Raw genomic sequence first — 19,169 nt, 5'->3', positions numbered from 1 at the left:
GTATCCTCCTGTCCACCACCTGCTTTTCTGAACTGCATGGATGATAGTTACCCTTAAAACGCATTCTTTGCTTCTGAGATTAGCCTGGCCTCAACCTACAATAACCTAAGGGCCAACACCGTCCACCCAATAGTTCTGCCCTCTCTGTCGTATCACTTACTCCCAGATTACATCCTCTCACCCTCACTGTGCATTGCTCTCTGCCAACACACCAATCAGTTTATTTCCCTTTCTGCGCCTTTTCTTTTCCATTCCCTCCCCCCTCCCCCCTCCCAATGCATTCTAATCCCTGCTTGCTCCACCAGATAACACTCTTCTCTCCCATCACTCATAGCCTGCTATCCCTCCCCTTCCTTGCCCCACTACAGATTCCTGCTTTCATTCAATACAACAGTTGCAGTGTGGCCAGAGCAGTTAGAGATAGTGGTCTTGTGTGCTTGAGGTGCCTGCTTGTGCAAATATGTATTTGTATGTTTTCTTCTGAAGAAGGCTTTGAAAGCTCAGTGTGTAACAGTTCTTTCAGTATGCCTGTCAGCAACTCAATGTGGTGAGGAGCACTCTATCTGCCCTTTTCATAATACAGTTTTTATTCCACCCTGAAGTTTCTATTGTTTGTAATTATAAATAAAATAATCTGTGGCAGCAGCAGTGATTTTAAAAAGTTATTACGTGATTGATTTTGGAACTGCCAATCCCTTCTTGAGATGTATCCTAGGTATACATTTAATCAGTGTTAGGTATTATTTTCCAGATCACAGCTGGCTGTCAACCAGATAGCAAGTGTGAAAGCCCCACTTCCACCTCCACACCACCACACGAGATCGTACCTCATAGACTGGCAAGAGACTCACCTTGTACACTTCTAAGCTGCTATTATCTAACACTTCAAACGAAGCATTTTAACATTACATAGAGCACTATTAACTGTCTATACAGGGTGAACATTGATAAAACCGACAAACTCCAGGGACAGATTCCTCACTGGAAATGGAGGAAAAAGTTCTTATGAACATGTTTCCAGAAATGAGACATGCGTGTGCAACAAGAACTAATCATCCTGGAACGTATTACAGTGCATCCACCTTACAACAGTTGTTCAAAGTGGCCTCCATGGGATGCAGTGCACTCATTCACCTGTTGCATCTTACTTTGGCATACACCATCCTTGTGGGCCACTTGCCTGGAGCTAATACTAAGATTCATCTCAATACCCTGTACAACCTGGTCCTCCAAATCTGCTGCACGCAGTCTGCCGCCTCCCTGCATATTTCATCTGTCTGAAAGGGCCCATAGTCACATACATTACCAAAAAGGGCTAGAATTGTTGAGTACTATTGACAAGAGATTTCAAATTGATTCCATATTTCTAGATTTCCAGAAGGCTTTTGACACTGTATGACACAAGTAGCTTGTAGTGAAATTGCATGCTAATGGAATATCGTCTCAGTTACGTAACTGGCTTCATGATTTCCTGTCTGAGAGGTCACAGTTCATAGTAATTAATAGAAAGTGATTGAGTAAAACAGAAATGATTTCTAGCGTTCCCCAAGGTAGTGTTATAGGCCCTTTGCTGTTCCTTATCTAGATAAATGATTTATCTGAGCGCTGTCTTAGGTTGTTTGCAAATGATGCTGCCGTTTATCAACTAGTAAAGCCATCAGAAGAACAAAACAAATTGCAAAACAATTTAAGAATGATATCTGTATGGTACGAAAATTGGAAGTTGACCGTAAATAACGAAAAGTGTGAGGTCATCCACACAAGTGCTAAAAGGAATCCATTAAACTTTGGTTACACGATAAATCAGACAAATCTAAAGCCCATAAATTCAACTAAATACTTAGAAATTACAATTACGGTCAACTTAAATTGTAAAATGTTGTTAGAAAGGCTAAACAAAGCCTGTGTGTTATTTAGCAAGACACTTAGAAAATGTAACAGAGCTACTAAAGAGATTGCCTACACTACGCTTGTCCGTCCTCTTTTAGAATACTGCTGCACGATTTGGGACAATTACCAGATGGGATTTACAGAGTACATTCAGAAAGTTCAAGGAAAGGCAGCACAATTTGTATTATCGCAAAATAAGGGAGACAGTGTCACTGAAATGATACAGGACTTGGGGTGGACATCATTAAAAGAAACGCATTTTTCGTTGCAGCGGAATACTCTCACGGTATTTCAATCACCAACTTTCTCCTCTGAATGCGAAAATATTTTGTTGATACCAACCTACATAGGGAGAAACGATCATCGTAATAAAATAAAGAAAATCAGAGCTTGCACGGAAAGATATAGGCGTTTTTTCTCTGCATGCTGTACGAGATAGGAATAGTAGAGAATTATTGTGAAGGTGGTTCGATGAACCCTCTGCCAGGCACTTAAATGTGATTTAATTGGTGTATGTGAGGGTACTTGTTTTAGTCCAGGGTACAGCTTCTTGACAGTTTCCATCTGCTTGGCCATACATACAGAAACACCATCTTGGCTTCTCGACATGAATACTTGACCATTCTGCTACTTACAGTATGTGGTGTGAACCACATAACCTGAAACACTCAAGGAACACATGGCATGTGGTCAGAGGAACTTCCATTCATCCACAACATCTACCGTGTCAACAATGCATTTCTGGACACATGTTCATAGGACCTGTTTTCCTCCATTTCCAGTCAGGCATCCATCCCTGTTTGTCAGTTTTTTTAAGGTTCAGGAATACTGTCAATGTTAGAAGCTATCTGATACATATATCATTGGAGATGTAAGAGTGTATATTCCTGAACTCACGTAAATTGTAGGAGTGGCTAATGTGGTATTCCTTTACTTTGTGTTTAAATATTTGTGGGTTTTAAATTTCCTGCCTGATAACCTCCTGGAGATTTTTTGCTCCAGAGTATAATACTTCTTTTTGAATCCTAGAGAGATACATTTAGTCCTTATATAAATTATTTCTACTTCAGGTTATTGCATTTGTAAACAGCTGTGTTCATTCTAAGTTCACTCTTGTTATTAACCACAATCCTGATTATGAGGTATATGTACTGTCATGTACGTGGAAGAATATCAACATCAAATTGTATTCTTACTATGTGCCTCTGTAGAATAAATAGTATTGGCGGCCAGAGTGGCCGAGCGGTTCTAGGTGCTTCAGTCTGGAACCGTGTGGCCGCTACGGTCGCAGGTTCGAATCCTGCCTCGGGCATGGATGTGTGTGATGTCCTTAGGTTAGTTAGGTTTAAGTAGTTCTAATTTCTAGAGGACTGATGACCTCAGATGTTAAGTCCCATACTTCTCAGAGCCATTTTTTGAAGTAAATAGTATTTTTTCACCTTAGCTGTAATGTCCCTGCAGATTATAGCATAGGATAGAACTGAAAATATGCTAACAATTCTGTATGCAGATCAACACATTGGGAGAGATTTCAGAGTGCAAAGCAGGCCGAACTGAGCTTCTTCATTTAACTTATCCACATATTGTTGCCGCCACAGTTTATTATCCATGTGGGTACCAATGAACTTCACTCATGAAGTCTCTCCCAGTGTGTCCATTGATCTTTGCTTCTGCTATCTACGAGGGGGAACCCAAAAGTAACTGGAATCGTTATGCTGCACATCGTGTACTTGTAGTAACATATTGCGCCGCCAGAGGGTTGTAGTAGGAGCTCTGCTGAGTCATTCTGCCACGCAGCATCACCAAACAGTGAGAAGTGTGGTTTCTTTGGCAGTTCTTTGAGTGTGCGTACAGTGCAGATTTGACGCGAGGAAATGGCTAGTTCTTACTAACAATGTGCGGCAGTGAAGTTTTGTTTCTTGCTCGGCAAGAAGGAGCAGAAACTGTAGCGATGATTCAGACAGCCTACAAAGACCATGCTATTAGTAAAACGTAAGTGTACGAATAGTTTTCTCGGTTTAAAAAAGGAGAAATGTTGGTTGAAGATCAGCCCTGTTACAGTTGACCTTCAACTTCTCGAAGCAAAGACAACATCAACAAAATCAGTGATCTCATAAGTGAAGATCGACGCAGGACAATCGACCAACTCGAGAACTTGTCCGGGTTGTCTTGGAGCTCATTTCAGTGCATCTTGACCATTGATTTGGGGATGCGAAGAGTGGCAGCAAAATTCGTGCCGAAGCTTCTTATCAGAGATCAAAGGGATCGTCGTGTTCAAGACTGTCTCAAAAACAAGGATGTGTTCAAAGATGATCCACATTTTTTCAACAAAATCATTACAGGTGATGAGTCATGATGCTATGTTTCTTTTCCTGAGGATGAAAAGAAACTTGAGAGGGAAGAGGGAAGCGTTTTGCGGATATGGAAGATGTAAAACACAATGTCATGAAAGTGCTAGCAGGTATCAAAGAGGACGAATTTAAAAGGTGCTTCGAACACTGGAATGAACGTTTGGACAAGTGTATTAATGCTAATGGACAGTACTTCGAAGATCTTATTCAATATCTGTATCCTATTGTAATTCATGAAGTTTCCTCAAGGAAAGACATATACTGTCTGTTTTCAGGCATGCAGCCAATAATTATTACTCCCCCATGTGATATTTGGGATGAAACCCTTTCAGGCAATGACAAGACAAGTCATTAACTGATTTGTCAACTATACTATCATAGAAAGAAATAATGACATGTCAACTCTCTGCCTAAAAGCTGGATATTCCTTTGGTCTGTGAGGACATGCTGAAAAGTAATGCCTCTGAACTTTTCATGTGAAAATACTTTAAGGTTTTTAAGTAAATCAATTGATTTTAACGCTCTATATCTTTAGTCTTCGTATCTACATATTTATTTCTCAACAGTCATTCCTGCAACAAACATATTTCTCCCACTGAGAGACCAATTTGTTGGTACCGTCACTATAGAATGTTTCACTTTGTTAGTAGAGCCACAACCTCACATCTGCTTGCACTGCTTCCATCATTATCAAAATGAAGTCATTGAAGCTGTTCTTTAAGTTGGAAACAGATGAAAATTGGATAGAGCAGCCAAGTTGTGACTGTATGGAGGACGATCAATAACAGTGAACCCAAGGTGTTGGATTGTTGCAGATGTCGAATTTCTGGTACCGCGCGCCACGGAATTTGAATCCCCGCCAGACGTCATGGACATCGAAGACCCCTAGAGGTCTCTGCACCATCGCGCCATAAGCTGTGGCGGCGTGCGCATCCTGGCCCGCATTCAGTGTGAGGGTGCCACAGTGGAACACGTGGTTCCAGCGGCCAATAGCGGCGCCCTCAATAGAGCATTTAAGTGCCTGCCTCTTGCTCAGCCAGCTAAATCTTGCGTACATTTCTGGACACATCACCTAACCTAGACAGCTTCTTTAATTTCCTTAACTGCGTACGAGTGGACGTGGTTGTTAGGTTTTCTTGTGACTCCGTTGTTTCGATCTTGTTGTTGTTCATTCTGTCTGTCGATCGTGTCTGTCCTCTCCCGTTGTGCTGTTGTTAACGGGCCGATCTGCAGGTCCCACCGCGCTTTCTGTCACTTCAATCTGCGACTGTTCCGGTCGCCATTACAACATTTTGGCGACGAGGTAAATGGTGGTCATTGTTGGTATGGAGGCGAAGTTGGTCTGTCTGCTGGAGAAACAGCAGCAGCTCATGCAGCAGCAGCAGCAGCTCCAGTTACACATCTTAAAAAAGTTGCTGCAGTTGCTAACGGACGAAGTCGATGCCCGGGACATGTTACCACAACAGCTTGAGAGTCCTCGGGTGTCTGATGCTTTCCCACATCCGCTGTCGTTTCCACCCTTTAATGACGCTAAAGAGAACTGGGAAACCTACTTACACTGGCTGAAACAACATGTCACAGCTTTTCAAGTGACAGACAACTCCTTGCAGTGGTCGTTGTTTTTGTCTTGGGCCTCCCCAGACATGTTCTTTCTTCTCCGCAAGTTGGCACCATTGTCTGATCCTGTGGCTCTCTCTTTCGAGGAGATATGCCTTTTGCTGACAAACTATTATTCCCAGTGCTACCATGTGGTCGCCTCTTGGCTGGAGTTCCACCAGTACCATAAACAACCTGGTCAATCATATCATTCCTGGGTCATGGACTTGCAGGGTCTCAGCCGTCAATGCGATTTTACGTGCACCAGTCAGCAGTGTAAGGCTTCATATGTGGACTCCCTGATCCGGGATGTGGTGGTTCAGCTGGCTCCCAATCCTGAGCTCCATACTGCAGCGTTGAAACTTGACAATCCCTCCTTGGAAGAGATCCTCCCCATTGCCCGCTCCTTTGAAATTCCTCAAGCAGCTAACAAGCATCGTATTGCACAACTGCAGGTGGTGGCAATCGCAGCTTCACGGCGGGTTCCACCCTCGCGATGTGGCCTGTCCGACAGAGGCCAGTGCTGTCGGGACTCCTCATTGTCCGACGTCTCTATGGCATCGGCACCTTCGGTCGTCCCTTGTCACCTGTCGAGCGGCCCACTTCCATCTTGCCCACAGTGCTTTACCACCCATTTGTGGGCTGATTGTATCCACCACTGGAAAACATGCTCGCTGTGTAACAAGGAGGGCCATGTCCAATCAGTCTGTCATAGTCACTCATCTCGCTCCAGTCCTGCCCCTCCTGGGCCTCAAGATACAGTCCATGCTCCGCAATCAGTCGTCGCACAGGACAACCCGTCAGCACAGAAGCTTTTCCTCACGCTCCACAGTTTCACTGAGGATGTCAGTTTTCAGGTCGACACTGGGGCCTCCATCTCCCTGATTAATATGGCGACATATACCCAAATGGGCTCTCATGCGTTGTCACCTCCCTCTCGCCGTTTGGTCGCCTATGGAGACGGTTCCATTCTCTTTTGTGGGCAGTTCGTCATCCAGGCAACGTACAAGCATGTTCCCCGGCTCCTTACCCTCTTTGTCATCGACCATCCATTGGCTTTGAATATTTTTGGCCTGCATGCATTTCAACTGTTTGGCTTTTCAATTTCTGTCGAAGTTAAGGTCGTTTCCATGGCTGTTCCTTTTCAGGACTTGGGCGATCTATGCATCGCTTTTGCGTCATTGTTTGCAATGGATCTCGGATGTGCTTCCAGCTTTCAGGCACACATCACCCTACAGCCGGATCCACAGCCTTACTTTTTCTGGGTCCGGCCCCTTCTCGTGTCCTTACAGCCAGTGGTCAAGCAGGAACTTGATCAGCTCCAGGTCACTGCCATGCCGGAGCCTGTAACTTACAGTGCATGGGCGACACCACTGGTGGTCATACGGAAACCCATTGGGTCCCTTTGGCTGTGTGGGGACTTCGGCGCTACAGTCAATGCTCAGTCCCTCGTTGACACTTACCCCATTCCCTGCAAGGAAGACCTTCTTGCCAAGCTTGTTGTGGGAGAGTATTTTTCAAAGATCAACCTGGCTGACGCATACCACCAGTTGCCCTTGGATGCCGAATCTCAGAACATCATGGTTATCAACATGCCTTTCGGATTGTATAAGTACAAGCACAGTGTCCTCCTTCCATGGCTTCTGTCAGGCCAATGGTATAAAACATATCCGTAGCCCCCCTTTCCACCCTTCTTCCAATGGCGTGGTGGAGAGGCTTGACCGCACTTTTAAACACTAGTTGACTAAGGCGGTCTATACATCTCCATCCACATCGGCCCTCACCCTGTTTTTGATCACCTATCACACTACGCCAATTGATGGACGCAGTCCGGCAGGCTCTTTCATGGGCGACAGCCACGGACTCTGCTCCATTTGCTGATGCCATCCTCCTCCCAACCCCGCTCCCAGTCTTCACAGCAGTATGCCCCTGGCACAGCGGTGTGGGCTCACGAGTATGGGCGCAAGGCAGGTTGGACACCCGCCACAGTCGTCGCGGCCCATGGGCAGCGTGTGACATCAGTGCAGACGTCAACAGGGTCAGAGCACCACCATCATAATCAGCACCACCCGGATGCCACTACGGGACTCTTGCTGCCACCTCTTTCCCTACCTCCTTCAGGTGTGGACGTGGTCCTCGAGTCACCATCCCTGCTCCTGGTTGTCGTCTCCCCACAGGCCTGCCACCAGCCCTCTCCACCTATGGGTGGATCGGCGGCTCGCTCCCCCACCCTGGACTCTGGATCAGCTGTGATGGCTGTCATGGATACCTTGGGCATCCCTTCCAATAGTGGTTGATGAGCCTGGCTCCCCCTCCCACTGCCGCCCACCTCAGCACCATTCGGGACGTTTCCGCCCCTACGCGCAAGTTTCAGGGGGAGGGATCTGGTACCGTGCGGTGCAGAATTTGAATCCCCGCCAGACGTCATGGACGTCGAAGACCCCAAGAGGTCTCTGCACAATCGCGCCATAAGCTGTGGCGGCGTGTGCCTCCTGGCCCACATTTAGTGTGAGTGTGCCACAGTGGAACACGTGGTTCCAGCAGCCAATAGCGGCGCCCCCGATAGAGTATTTAAGCACCTGCCTCTTGCTCAGCCAGCTAGTCTAATCTTGCGTACGTCTCTGGACACATCGCCTCACCTTAGACAGCTTCTTTACTTTCTTGTTATTTATATGAGTGGACGTGGTTGTTAGGTTTTCTTGTGACTCCGTTGTTTCAATATTATTGTTGTTCATTCTGTCCTTTGTTGGTCGTGTCCGTCCTCTCCCGTTGTGTTATTGTTCGCGGGCCGCTCTGCGGGTCCTGCTGCACTTTCCATCACATCAACCCCGCGACCATTCTGGTCCCTGTTACAACAGAATTGGTTGTGTGTGTCCTGGCATTGTCATTCTGAAGGAGAGAGTGCTGCATATGTGGATGAACTACTTGAAACTCGATTAGAGCACGCTGTTTCCAATGTAGCAACAGTTAATGTTCTGCACTGTTGTGTTACACATTACAGTTTGGAGCCCTTCTAGTGGCAGAAGGCTGCAAATGTGTAGAAATGATGAATAAAGATGTAGAGTGTTAACAACATTCATTTTATTTAAGAACGCTTTTAGAGTTTCAGATTAAAAATTCAGAGGCATTACTTTTCAGTACATTTATTTTTCTTGCATTTATTGTCTGCATTTTCTTCTTCTGTTCTTCAAAAGAAAGTGATGTAAACACCCTTTTATCTCATGTGTGGCATGTTTTTGGTGATTTTTCAGTAAAAAAATTAGTGTTCAGTACTTATCATAAGCAGTCTTTTTCATTTGCAGATTTGTTAATCATAACTTTTCTTCCAGGTTGATGCTCTTATAGAAAAAGAAATAGAAAAATGCTGTCTTACGGGAATTTCAATACTCGAGCAAAGTGTGGCAGAACTAAATGATGGTATTGCCAAACTGCAAGATTACAAAAATCGGTAAGTTATATACCTATATTGAAATCATAGATTTGTTTTCGTACTTCTATATTATTTACCTATGATAACTGAATTTGTGCCAGACCAGAATTAAATTACAGATACGTTTATCGTGAGCTGTTGCTATAACCAATGAAATGGCCTGGGCACAGCTCCATTTCAGTGTATCTGATGTTTCCCTCTTAAAACTTCAAAACCCAGAGGTTTATTCACTATATATGTGGGAATAGCGCCATTGACAAAACAGGTTTGTTGGTGCAGCTGTACTGTACTGCAAACTGAGGGGTGTAAATCTTAATGGAAACATAAAGATATTTGTTTGAATGATTCGAATTAAGACAATAATAGTAAGTGTTGTTCCTTTACTCCTACAGTCCATTAGCTAAGACTATTTAATAATGTTACTGTACAGATCTGGTGAAATTAAACACCATACGTGTTTCAGGGTTAATTGCTTTAGAAATTTCATTGAGGATGGACTGTATGTAGAAGTAATCCTGCATTTGAGGTACATTACATCTTATGCAGCTCTTGTGTTCATCACTGCTTTCACCTCTAGCGATGTTTGTTGATGGGAAAAATAAGTGACACTCTAGTTTAGAATCCAAAATCAACTGTAGTTACCCCTTTAATTGGTCAGATAAGTCAGTTCAAAGGTCAGAGGGAGGCAATGGCATACCACCCCCAATAAGACCATGCGTAGTAAATTACACTGAATCCTCTAACGACACTATCTTTGTTTTCATTTTTATGCTTTTTATTTCAAATGATATCCCTCTTTAAATTCTAACTTTCAAAGTGCAAGGATTCCTGAGTCACAGGCTAACTCAAAGCCCACTGACCAGTAATGCTTATGCTCATGCAGGGAAGTCATGATAGGGACCAATGGCCAGATGAAACATGTAAATATAGAGGCTAAACAATGTGTTAGGCTGAATTCCATCATAGCTGATATGTGAGAACCAATTGCTATTTCTGAATTGGTAACATGAGTCAGGACTTGCTTGCCACAAAACATGAGCAAATCAAAATGACTTGATTTGATTTGCTCATTTGGTTCTCAATTGTCACTCCTAGCAGCCACAGCTCAGCCCACTGCTGTTGTGTGGCTGAGCATTCTATGAAACAGCCATGTCAACATAAATCATTTTATCAGTTCTGCTATTGCAGATATTTATTGTCAGTGTAGGATCGTATTCCAAAATACCTCCCCAGCTGCTCCCGGACCAGAGAACTTCCACAGTTCTCTCCAGTCTGGCTCCACTGTAACTACAATTTTCATTCATAAATGAGTTGAATCTAAACTGTTTCCCAAGTTGTTTCGAGAAACTGGTTCCATTTCTGTCCTGAGGAGATAAATGCCTGATAATTTTGCCTCTACGGTTTACGGGTGGTTAACTGTAAAGTCGTAATAGCTTTTAGCAATGAACCTACTTGCTAATGTTCAGACTACTAGAATGTACCATTCTTATCTTACCAACAGAGCTTCACCACCTGGAAGAATCCTGAGATACTGAGGCATATTTAACATCTACTGTGGCTGAAAGAGATTATTGTATGCTATTAGTTGCACTGTAAGAGGCTGCTGCAAACCTGTGTGGCTTATTATAAACTGCAGATATGTGAGGCATGTAGAAATTCAGCTTCCTCTTGTTAAGCCTCATCCACTCCTTCTGCCTCTACCAATCTGTGATCTATAAAAGCACTTTTTTGTTCTAACCAACTTTCAGTTTCATGACTGATTGACATTTATTTGTGAATATCTAAGCTAAAATTACAAATACCACTACTTCAGAGAAAAAAAGTATGTGCTACCTTCATTTTGTCAAACATTAAGTAGGTGATGTCTTCTCTACTGCTAGCTAACTTGTACCTGGCAACTACAATATTTGTCAGTTTGTGGAACAACATATTCATTTACAGTTGTCATTGCTACTTGTCACACAGCTAACAGGATAATTCAATAATTCAATCTAGTTAATCAGATGGTTTATTGATGAAATTCTTAGTAATACACTATTTTAATTTTGTTTTCAATTTATCGATATTTTCAGTTTCTTGTTTTTGTATTGGAGATGTTTGCACTGGAATAGTGAACTCTGCTGTTAGTTCTAGACAGTGAGGTAAAGCCTGATTGTTATTTTTCTGTGTTTTGTTGTGTTTGTATAAATCCCATGAAACTTATTTTCATTCCAAGATTTTTGAGATATGATGAATATGTGGCACCTGGATCTGCCACCAGATCACATTGTGCAAATTCCACAGAATTCCTTTGAAACAAATGCTTGACATTTCAGGTGATTGCTGCAGGTTACTGCTGATCTGCCACCAGATCACATTGTGCAAATTCCACAGAATTCCTTTGAAACAAATGCTTGACGTTTCGAGTGGTTGCTGCAGGTTACTGCAGACAAGTAGCACCTGCCAGTGTCCACACTGTGGCACTTTTCTTATGGAGGCCCCATTCAGAGCCCCTACTGCAAACAGAGCAGTGGCCTTTCGCATGTGCACTGGGAACTGCTGCTGAGTGTCACTGTGACCATGAGCCAAACCGAAGTTGGTTACTAGGTGGGCCCTTCAGTACGTTCTGGTCAAACTATTGAAATTATAATAGCTGCAGATGTGGGGCTCTAGACTGTATTTAACTGGAAAGTTGATAGTTATCCACCTCTTTTATCACACAGTCCCAGGAGAATGAAACTGAGGATATACTCATTCTCTTCTCATACATCACACGGCATTCTGTGCTAAGGTAATGCTGTGCTATTGGAAAATCATGTTGTTGGGACAGGTGAGAAAGATGACAATGAACATCACAACAGTCTTGCACCATGTTACATGCTTGGGCAGTAAATTGTAATGGTGCTGAGGCCAATGAAGGGAGGGAAGGGGTCACTGCTAAAGGTGAGTGGAGCTGTAGGTGACAGAGGCAGCCAAATGTTGTAAAATTTGTTTATTGTTAACCATAAACAGATGTAGTGCAGCATGCTTGCAATTAGTGAATGTGAGAGTCCTTTGTGCTGAAGTGGTGTAAAACTCTGTAAATGGAGATCCGGCCAAAATGGAGCATGTGCCCCATTTAATTTCATCAGCAGCTTTGCTGAGGATCTTTGACATTGCCTGTTCTCCTCCACTAATGATGTCTCAATATCATAACTACACTCCTGGAAATGGAAAAAAGAACACATTGACACCGGTGTGTCAGACCCACCATACTTGCTCCGGACACTGCGAGAGGGCTGTACAAGCAATGATCACACGCACGGCACAGCGGACACACCAGGAACCGCGGTGTTGGCCGTCGAATGGCGCTAGCTGCGCAGCATTTGCGCACCGCCGCCGTCAGTGTCAGCCAGTTTGCCGTGGCATATGGAGCTCCATTGCAGTCTTTAACACTGGTAGCATGCCGCGACAGCGTGGACGTGAACCATATGTGCAGTTGACGGACTTTGAGCGAGGGCGTATAGTGGGCATGCGGGAGGCCGGGTGGATGTACCGCCGAATTGCTCAACACGTGGGGCGTGAGGTCTCCACAGTACATCGATGTTGTCGCCAGTGGTCGGCGGAAGGTGCACGTGCCCGTCGACCTGGGACCGGACCGCAGCGACGCATGGATGCACGCCAAGACCGTAGGATCCTACGCAGTGCCGTAGGGGACCGCACCGCCACTTCCCAGCAAATTAGGGACACTGTTGCTCCTGGGGTATCGGCGAGGACCATCCGCAACCGTCTCCATGAAGCTGGGCTACGGTCCCGCACACCGTTAGGCCGTCTTCCGCTCACGCCCCAACATCGTGCAGCCCGCCTCCAGTGGTGTCGCGACAGGCGTGAATGGAGGGACGAATGGAGACGTGTCGTCTTCAGCGATGAGAGCCGCTTCTGCCTTGGTGCCAATGATGGTCATATGCGTGTTTGGCGCCGTGCAGGTGAGCGCCACAATCAGGACTGCATACGACCGATGCATCATGGTGTGGGGAGCGATCTCCTACACTGGCCGTACACCACTGGTGATCGTCGAGGGGACACTGAATAGTGCATGGTACATCCAAACCGTCATCGAACCCATCGTTCTACCATTCCTAGACCGGCAGGGGAACTTGCTGTTCCAACAGGACAATGCACGTCCGCATGCATCCCGTGCCACCCAACGTGCTCTAGAAGGTGTAAGTCAACTACCCTGGCCAGCAAGATCTCCGGATCTGTCCCCCATTGAGCATGTTTGGGACTGGATGAAGCGTCGTCTCACGCGGTCTGCACGTCCAGCACGAACGCTGGTCCAACTGAGGCGCCAGGTGGAAATGGCATGGCAAGCCGTTCCACAGGACTACATCCAGCATCTCTACGATCGTCTCCATGGGAGAATAGCAGCCTGCATTGCTGCGAAAGATGGATATACACTGTACTAGTGCCGACATTGTGCATGCTCTGTTGCCTGTGTCTATGTGCCTGTGGTTCTGTCAGTGTGATCATGTGATGTATCTGACCCCAGTAATGTGTCAATAAAGTTTCCCCTTCCTGGGACAATGAATTCACGGTGTTCTTATTTCAATTTCCAGGAGTGTAGATTTCTGATTGTATAACTCTTATGAACAGAAACCATTTCTTATGAACAAAAACCATCAAAATAGGCTTTTATTTTTATTTATTTCATATCTTTATCTTTTTTCCATTTCCTGTCTTTCTATAATTAATATTTATATTTCTAATTACCTTATAATGATTGGGTTTTTAGATTGTATTGTATCTTGGATCATTTTCTTACCTTGCCAATGGTTGCCAAAACAGTGGAAAATAGCCCAATACTAGTACTGGTGATGTAAAAAATGTAAACACATTCCTATCAGTTTTGTTGGTTTGTTCTACTAGGAGTAATCAGAATTTGTCAACAGCTATGATACCTAAGATGAACAAATTACTATTTAAATATGGTAATGGAAAGTCCTGGTGGAATGTAAATAATTTAAGGGGTAAAGCTAAAATCTCACCCAGTAGTACTGGCATTGAGCTGTCAAAGCACATAAAGGCAAGATATATGCAGGGTGCAAAAAGCAGCAATTGACCCCAACAGTAAAGTGTAATGCTGTGCAATGAATACTAAAACAATCTGTTAAATTTTGGCTACATGATAAATCACAATTTAAAGGTTGTTGATTAAACCAAACACCTAGAGATTAGTTACAAGCTATGTAAATTGAAAGCATCACATAGATAATGTGCTGGACCATTGTTGTTGTTAAATAGCAAGACAATGTCCCCTCCAGAGAAAAAGTGCACTCAGCATCAAAAATTCCAGAAGTCGATGAGTAAGCAGTAAAGTATCACTACTTCATAACCTCAAAGGTTGCAGTGCCCCTGTCAAGTGTCTATTGCAGAGTAGCCATGTAGGTAGATACACAAGAGAGAAAACATAGCTGGATTTTGGACAAATTCTTTTTGGAAAAGAAAAAAAGAAGCTCTCTCTCTCTCTCTCTCTCTCTCTCTCTCTCTCTCTCTCTCTCTCTCTCTCTCTCCCTCTCTCCCTCTCCCTCCCCCTATCTATCTCTCTCTTTCTCTCTTGTAACATGCATTGCTACACATTGTCCCAGCTACTACATAGTCAGCCAGCACAATGTAAAAGAGAGAGAGAGAATAGTACCATTGTACACAAAATAGGAGTGAAAAACTATTATGAAGCATCTGATGTCAGTTATATTTGTAATAGCTTCTTGAGCTCTCAAATCATTCAGACTCAAAAATCCAGCCTCAGGTAATTCTGTGCGTCATGAAAGACTTCTTGTTTGAATACTGTAAAACATACTTTAAAGGAGGATATGCCATGTGTAGCTGAACATTGTCACATTGCCCTCTCCTGTATTGGGTATTTTTATAAATTGTCTCTAGAATTGTGTGAAATAGCAATTTTTGAAAATAGAGTCTTGTATCGAGTTTCAACGAACTAGATGACACACATACCTGATTTTCAAGAGAAATGTTGAACTCAGTTTGGAAGAAGTGCCCTGCATTTTTATTTATGTTTGTACTCTGTTTTTACTTATTTACCCACAAAAATGTGAGATTGCTTTAGAAGTACAGTCACTTCTTTTCATCTTGTGATGCATGCATTTAAACTCTCCAAGATGAAAAATTCTGAGTACAGTGTTCTCAACTATTAATTTTGTGTAGTTTTTTTTGCAACATCTCACAATATAAATCAGTATGGGTGGTATGACTATAAGGCAAAAATCCAACTATAAGTGCTCTTCTACCCACAGAGTTAAATATACTCAGTTTTGCAGAATTAATTTGAGTTTTGTAGCTTCTGTATTGTTGTGTGTCATCTCACTGGTTGTCTCACACTCCCAGTTGGTATCAAGACCTACACAGGTTTCACTATCGATCATTGTAGCCCCAGTGGTCTATCACAGTACACACTAGGTACAGATGGGATTTGGAATCAACGTGACCATTTTGAACTTGCATTTAAGTGTAGCAGTAGTGCATGCAAGATCTGGTGAATTGTACCTTATCTTGCAGACAATAGAGGAAATGGCAGAGCTGCTTGTTATAAAAAAATAATTTCCCTTCCATTTTTGGTTATATTTGTCTGTATCCTTGAGTTAAACCACATGCATCAATGTAAATTAACTAAATAGGTTGCACTGCAGACAAGATATTTATATACATGCATAACTGACATCTCCAGTTACTGCTTTTTACTACACTGTAATTGTATAATATATCTCAGATACCTGTGCAAAACATTGGTGTATTTTTCATTTCTCATTTTTCTATGTACCACCTGGCTTGCATTTATTTATTAGATTTTTGTCTTACATTCAGGAGACCCTGTGTTTAAAACGTTGCCACTTCCTTTTACAAGAGGAAATGTACGAGGGCAGTTCAATAAGTAATGCAACACATTTTTTTTCTGAAACAGGGGTTGTTTTATTCAGCATTGAAATACACCAGGTTATTCCCCAATCTTTTAGCTACACAACACTATTTTTCAACGTAATCTCCATTCAATGCTACGGCCTTACGCCACCTTGAAATGAGGGCCTGTATGCCTGCACGGTACCATTCCACTGGTCGATGTCGGAGCCAACGTCGTACTGCATCAATAACTTCTTCGTCATCCGCGTAGTGCCTCCCACGGATTGCGTCCTTCATTGGGCCAAACATATGGAAATCCGACGGTGCGAGATCGGGGCTGTAGGGTGCATGAGGAAGAACAGTCCACTGAAGTTTTGTGAGCTCCTCTCGGGTGCGAAGACTTGTGTGAGGTCTTGCGTTGTCATGAAGAAGGAGAAGTTCGTTCAGATTTTTGTGCCTACGAACACGCTGAAGTCGTTTCTTCAATTTCTGAAGAGTAGCACAATACACTTCAGAGTTGATCGTTTGACCATGGGGAAGGACATCGAACAGAATAACCCCTTCAGCGTCCCAGAAGACTGTAACCGGCTGAGGGTATGGCTTTAAACTTTTTCTTGGTAGGGGAGTGGGTGTGGCGCCACTCCATTGATTGCCGTTTTGTTTCAGGTTCGAAGTGATGAACCCATGTTTCATCGCCTGTAACAATCTCTGACAAGAAATTGTCACCCTCAGCCACATGACGAGCAAGCAATTCCGCACAGATGGTTCTCCTTTGCTCTTTATGGTGTTCGGTTAGACAACGAGGGACCCAGCGGGAACAAACCTTTGAATATCCCAACTGGTGAACAATTGTGACAGCACTACCAACAGAGATGTCAAGTTGAGCACTGAGTTGTTTGATGGTGATCCGTCGATCATCTTGAACGAGTGTGTTCGCACGCTCCACCATTGCAGGAGTCACAGCTGTGCACGGCCGGCCCGCACGCGGGAGATCAGTCTTGCTTGACCTTGCGGCGATGATGACACACGCTTTGCCCAACGACTCACTGTGCTTTTGTCCACTGCCAGATCACCGTAGACATTCTGCAAGCGCCTATGAATATCTGAGATGCCCTGGTTTTCCGCCAAAAGAAACTCGATCACTGCCCGTTGTTTGCAACGCACATCCGTTACAGACGCCATTTTAACAGCTCCGTACAGCGCTGCCACCTGTCGGAAGTCAATGAAACTATACGAGAAGAAGCGGGAATGTTTGAAAATATTCCACAAGAAATTTCCGGTTTTTTCAACCAAAATTGGCCGAGAAAAAAAATGTGTTGCATTACTTATTGAACTGCCATCGTATTTCTATAAATTTGTGAGAGTTTTGCATTATTATTATTATTATTATTATTATTATTATTATTATTATTATTATTATTATTATTTCTTATTTCTTTGCTAAATGAAAAGGTGAATGCTGGGAATAGCTATATAAGGTAAAATTAAATATAGTATGCTCATAATGATCCAGGTAACAGACAACCCAAGACTGCAGAGATAACAAGAAAATATAGATTATCATAAAATAGACATTTTTACCAAAAATTGCTATTTACTGCATTCACAAAACATGCTTCACATCACATGTAAAAGCCCAGTGCATTACTTATATGGTACTTGCCGGATACTGACAACTTACTTACAAAACTAGATGTGTTGCACAATATTTCGTATCATTCACCTTCAGCTTACTTTTAAGAACCACACATCCAGTTTTTTCTTTTTCTGTTTTCTTGATCACCTAATGTTTGCTGTCTTCCTCTATTGGACACACTTGCTCACTGTATCCACATCACTCGGCTCCTCAAATCCTGGTTCACAGCCATCACCAGTTAACCATTTCTGGATTTTTCATCATCCACTGTATGTCTTCACAAAAAACCTTTTTCATCAGTCCCAGTATCTCATTCATCACTACTAGAATCTTCAAAGCCACTTACAGCAGAAAGTGTTTCAGTTTTCTTCCACAAACAAATAATGGTCGTTTTGTTAACATTGTCTCAAACCTTGCAAATACCTTGTGGTTATAATTAAACTTTCCCTATTTAACACATTATAACATGGAAACTAATTGCTGTATGAGTACCAAACTTGGTACCATTAATGTCAAGGACATGGGGAAGAGAAATAATGCAGAATTAATTCATCTGAAACACTTTTAATGTGCTGCTATGGTACATCATAACAATACATACCAGTACCATTACTGCTACAAAAGGGGCTCAATATGGCGCCCATCAGTGTCCAAAAGAGCCTGTAAGTACAGGATTGCATTCTGCACAGCAGAACAAAGCATGTCCGTAGGTATGCAAGCTACCTCTCTTGATATGCTGTGCTTCAGATCAGCATATGTGAATGTTCCCCTGGTAAAACCTGTGCTTCAGGTACCCCCACAACCAGAAATCACAGGGAGTGAGATTAGGCAATCGTGCTGCCCAAGCATTTGGAAACAATCAGCTAATAATTCAGTTGTTTCCAAATGTTTTTCGGAGAAGCAGGTGAACCTCATGAGCGGTGGACCGACATCTTGCACAAAACCTGTTGAATTCAATGCATCTCTCTCCTGTAGGGTAGTTATGACATGAGGCAAAGCATATTGCAATAATGCTGGCCAGCCGCGCTGCACACCTTTGGTCCTTGAGCGCCAACCTGTTCAAAACAGAATGGGCCCATGATGAATATAGCTGTGAACCCACACAATACCGTGACACATTCGCCATACAGAGGAACTTCATACATAGTGACCTGAGGTGAAGGTCCCAACACTCAGCAATTCTGTGTGTTCACCCCACTCATCAGAGAAAAATGAGCTTTGTCTGTCCATAGGATGGTCCAGCCATCGTAAACTCCAATCCTTGTGAGAAAGTGAAGAGTGAAGTGAACATGTCGTTCTGCATCCTGTGGTGCAAGCTGCTGTATGATATGGATGTCGTACGAATATCATTTGAGAATGGTTCGAAGAGCCTTCCATACAGTGGGCCACAGGATGT

At 43.4% G+C, this 19,169-nt stretch overlaps 1 protein-coding gene across 1 annotated transcript in view; it reads left to right on the top strand.

The window, feature by feature from the left end:
- Nucleotides 1–19,169, top strand: part of LOC124722045 — a 150,074-nt gene that overhangs the window by 75,628 nt on the left and 55,277 nt on the right. Inside the window, exon 4 of the mRNA XM_047247235.1 lies at nt 9,167–9,285. Within this exon, the coding sequence (XP_047103191.1) occupies nt 9,167–9,285 (119 nt within the window). The remainder of the gene's footprint in view (nt 1–9,166; nt 9,286–19,169) is intronic.

This window comes from Schistocerca piceifrons, chromosome X (assembly GCF_021461385.2).
Source record: "Schistocerca piceifrons isolate TAMUIC-IGC-003096 chromosome X, iqSchPice1.1, whole genome shotgun sequence".
In the NCBI taxonomy this organism is placed as follows: domain Eukaryota; kingdom Metazoa; phylum Arthropoda; class Insecta; order Orthoptera; family Acrididae; genus Schistocerca; species Schistocerca piceifrons.
This window is presented reverse-complemented; position numbering and strand designations above follow the sequence as displayed.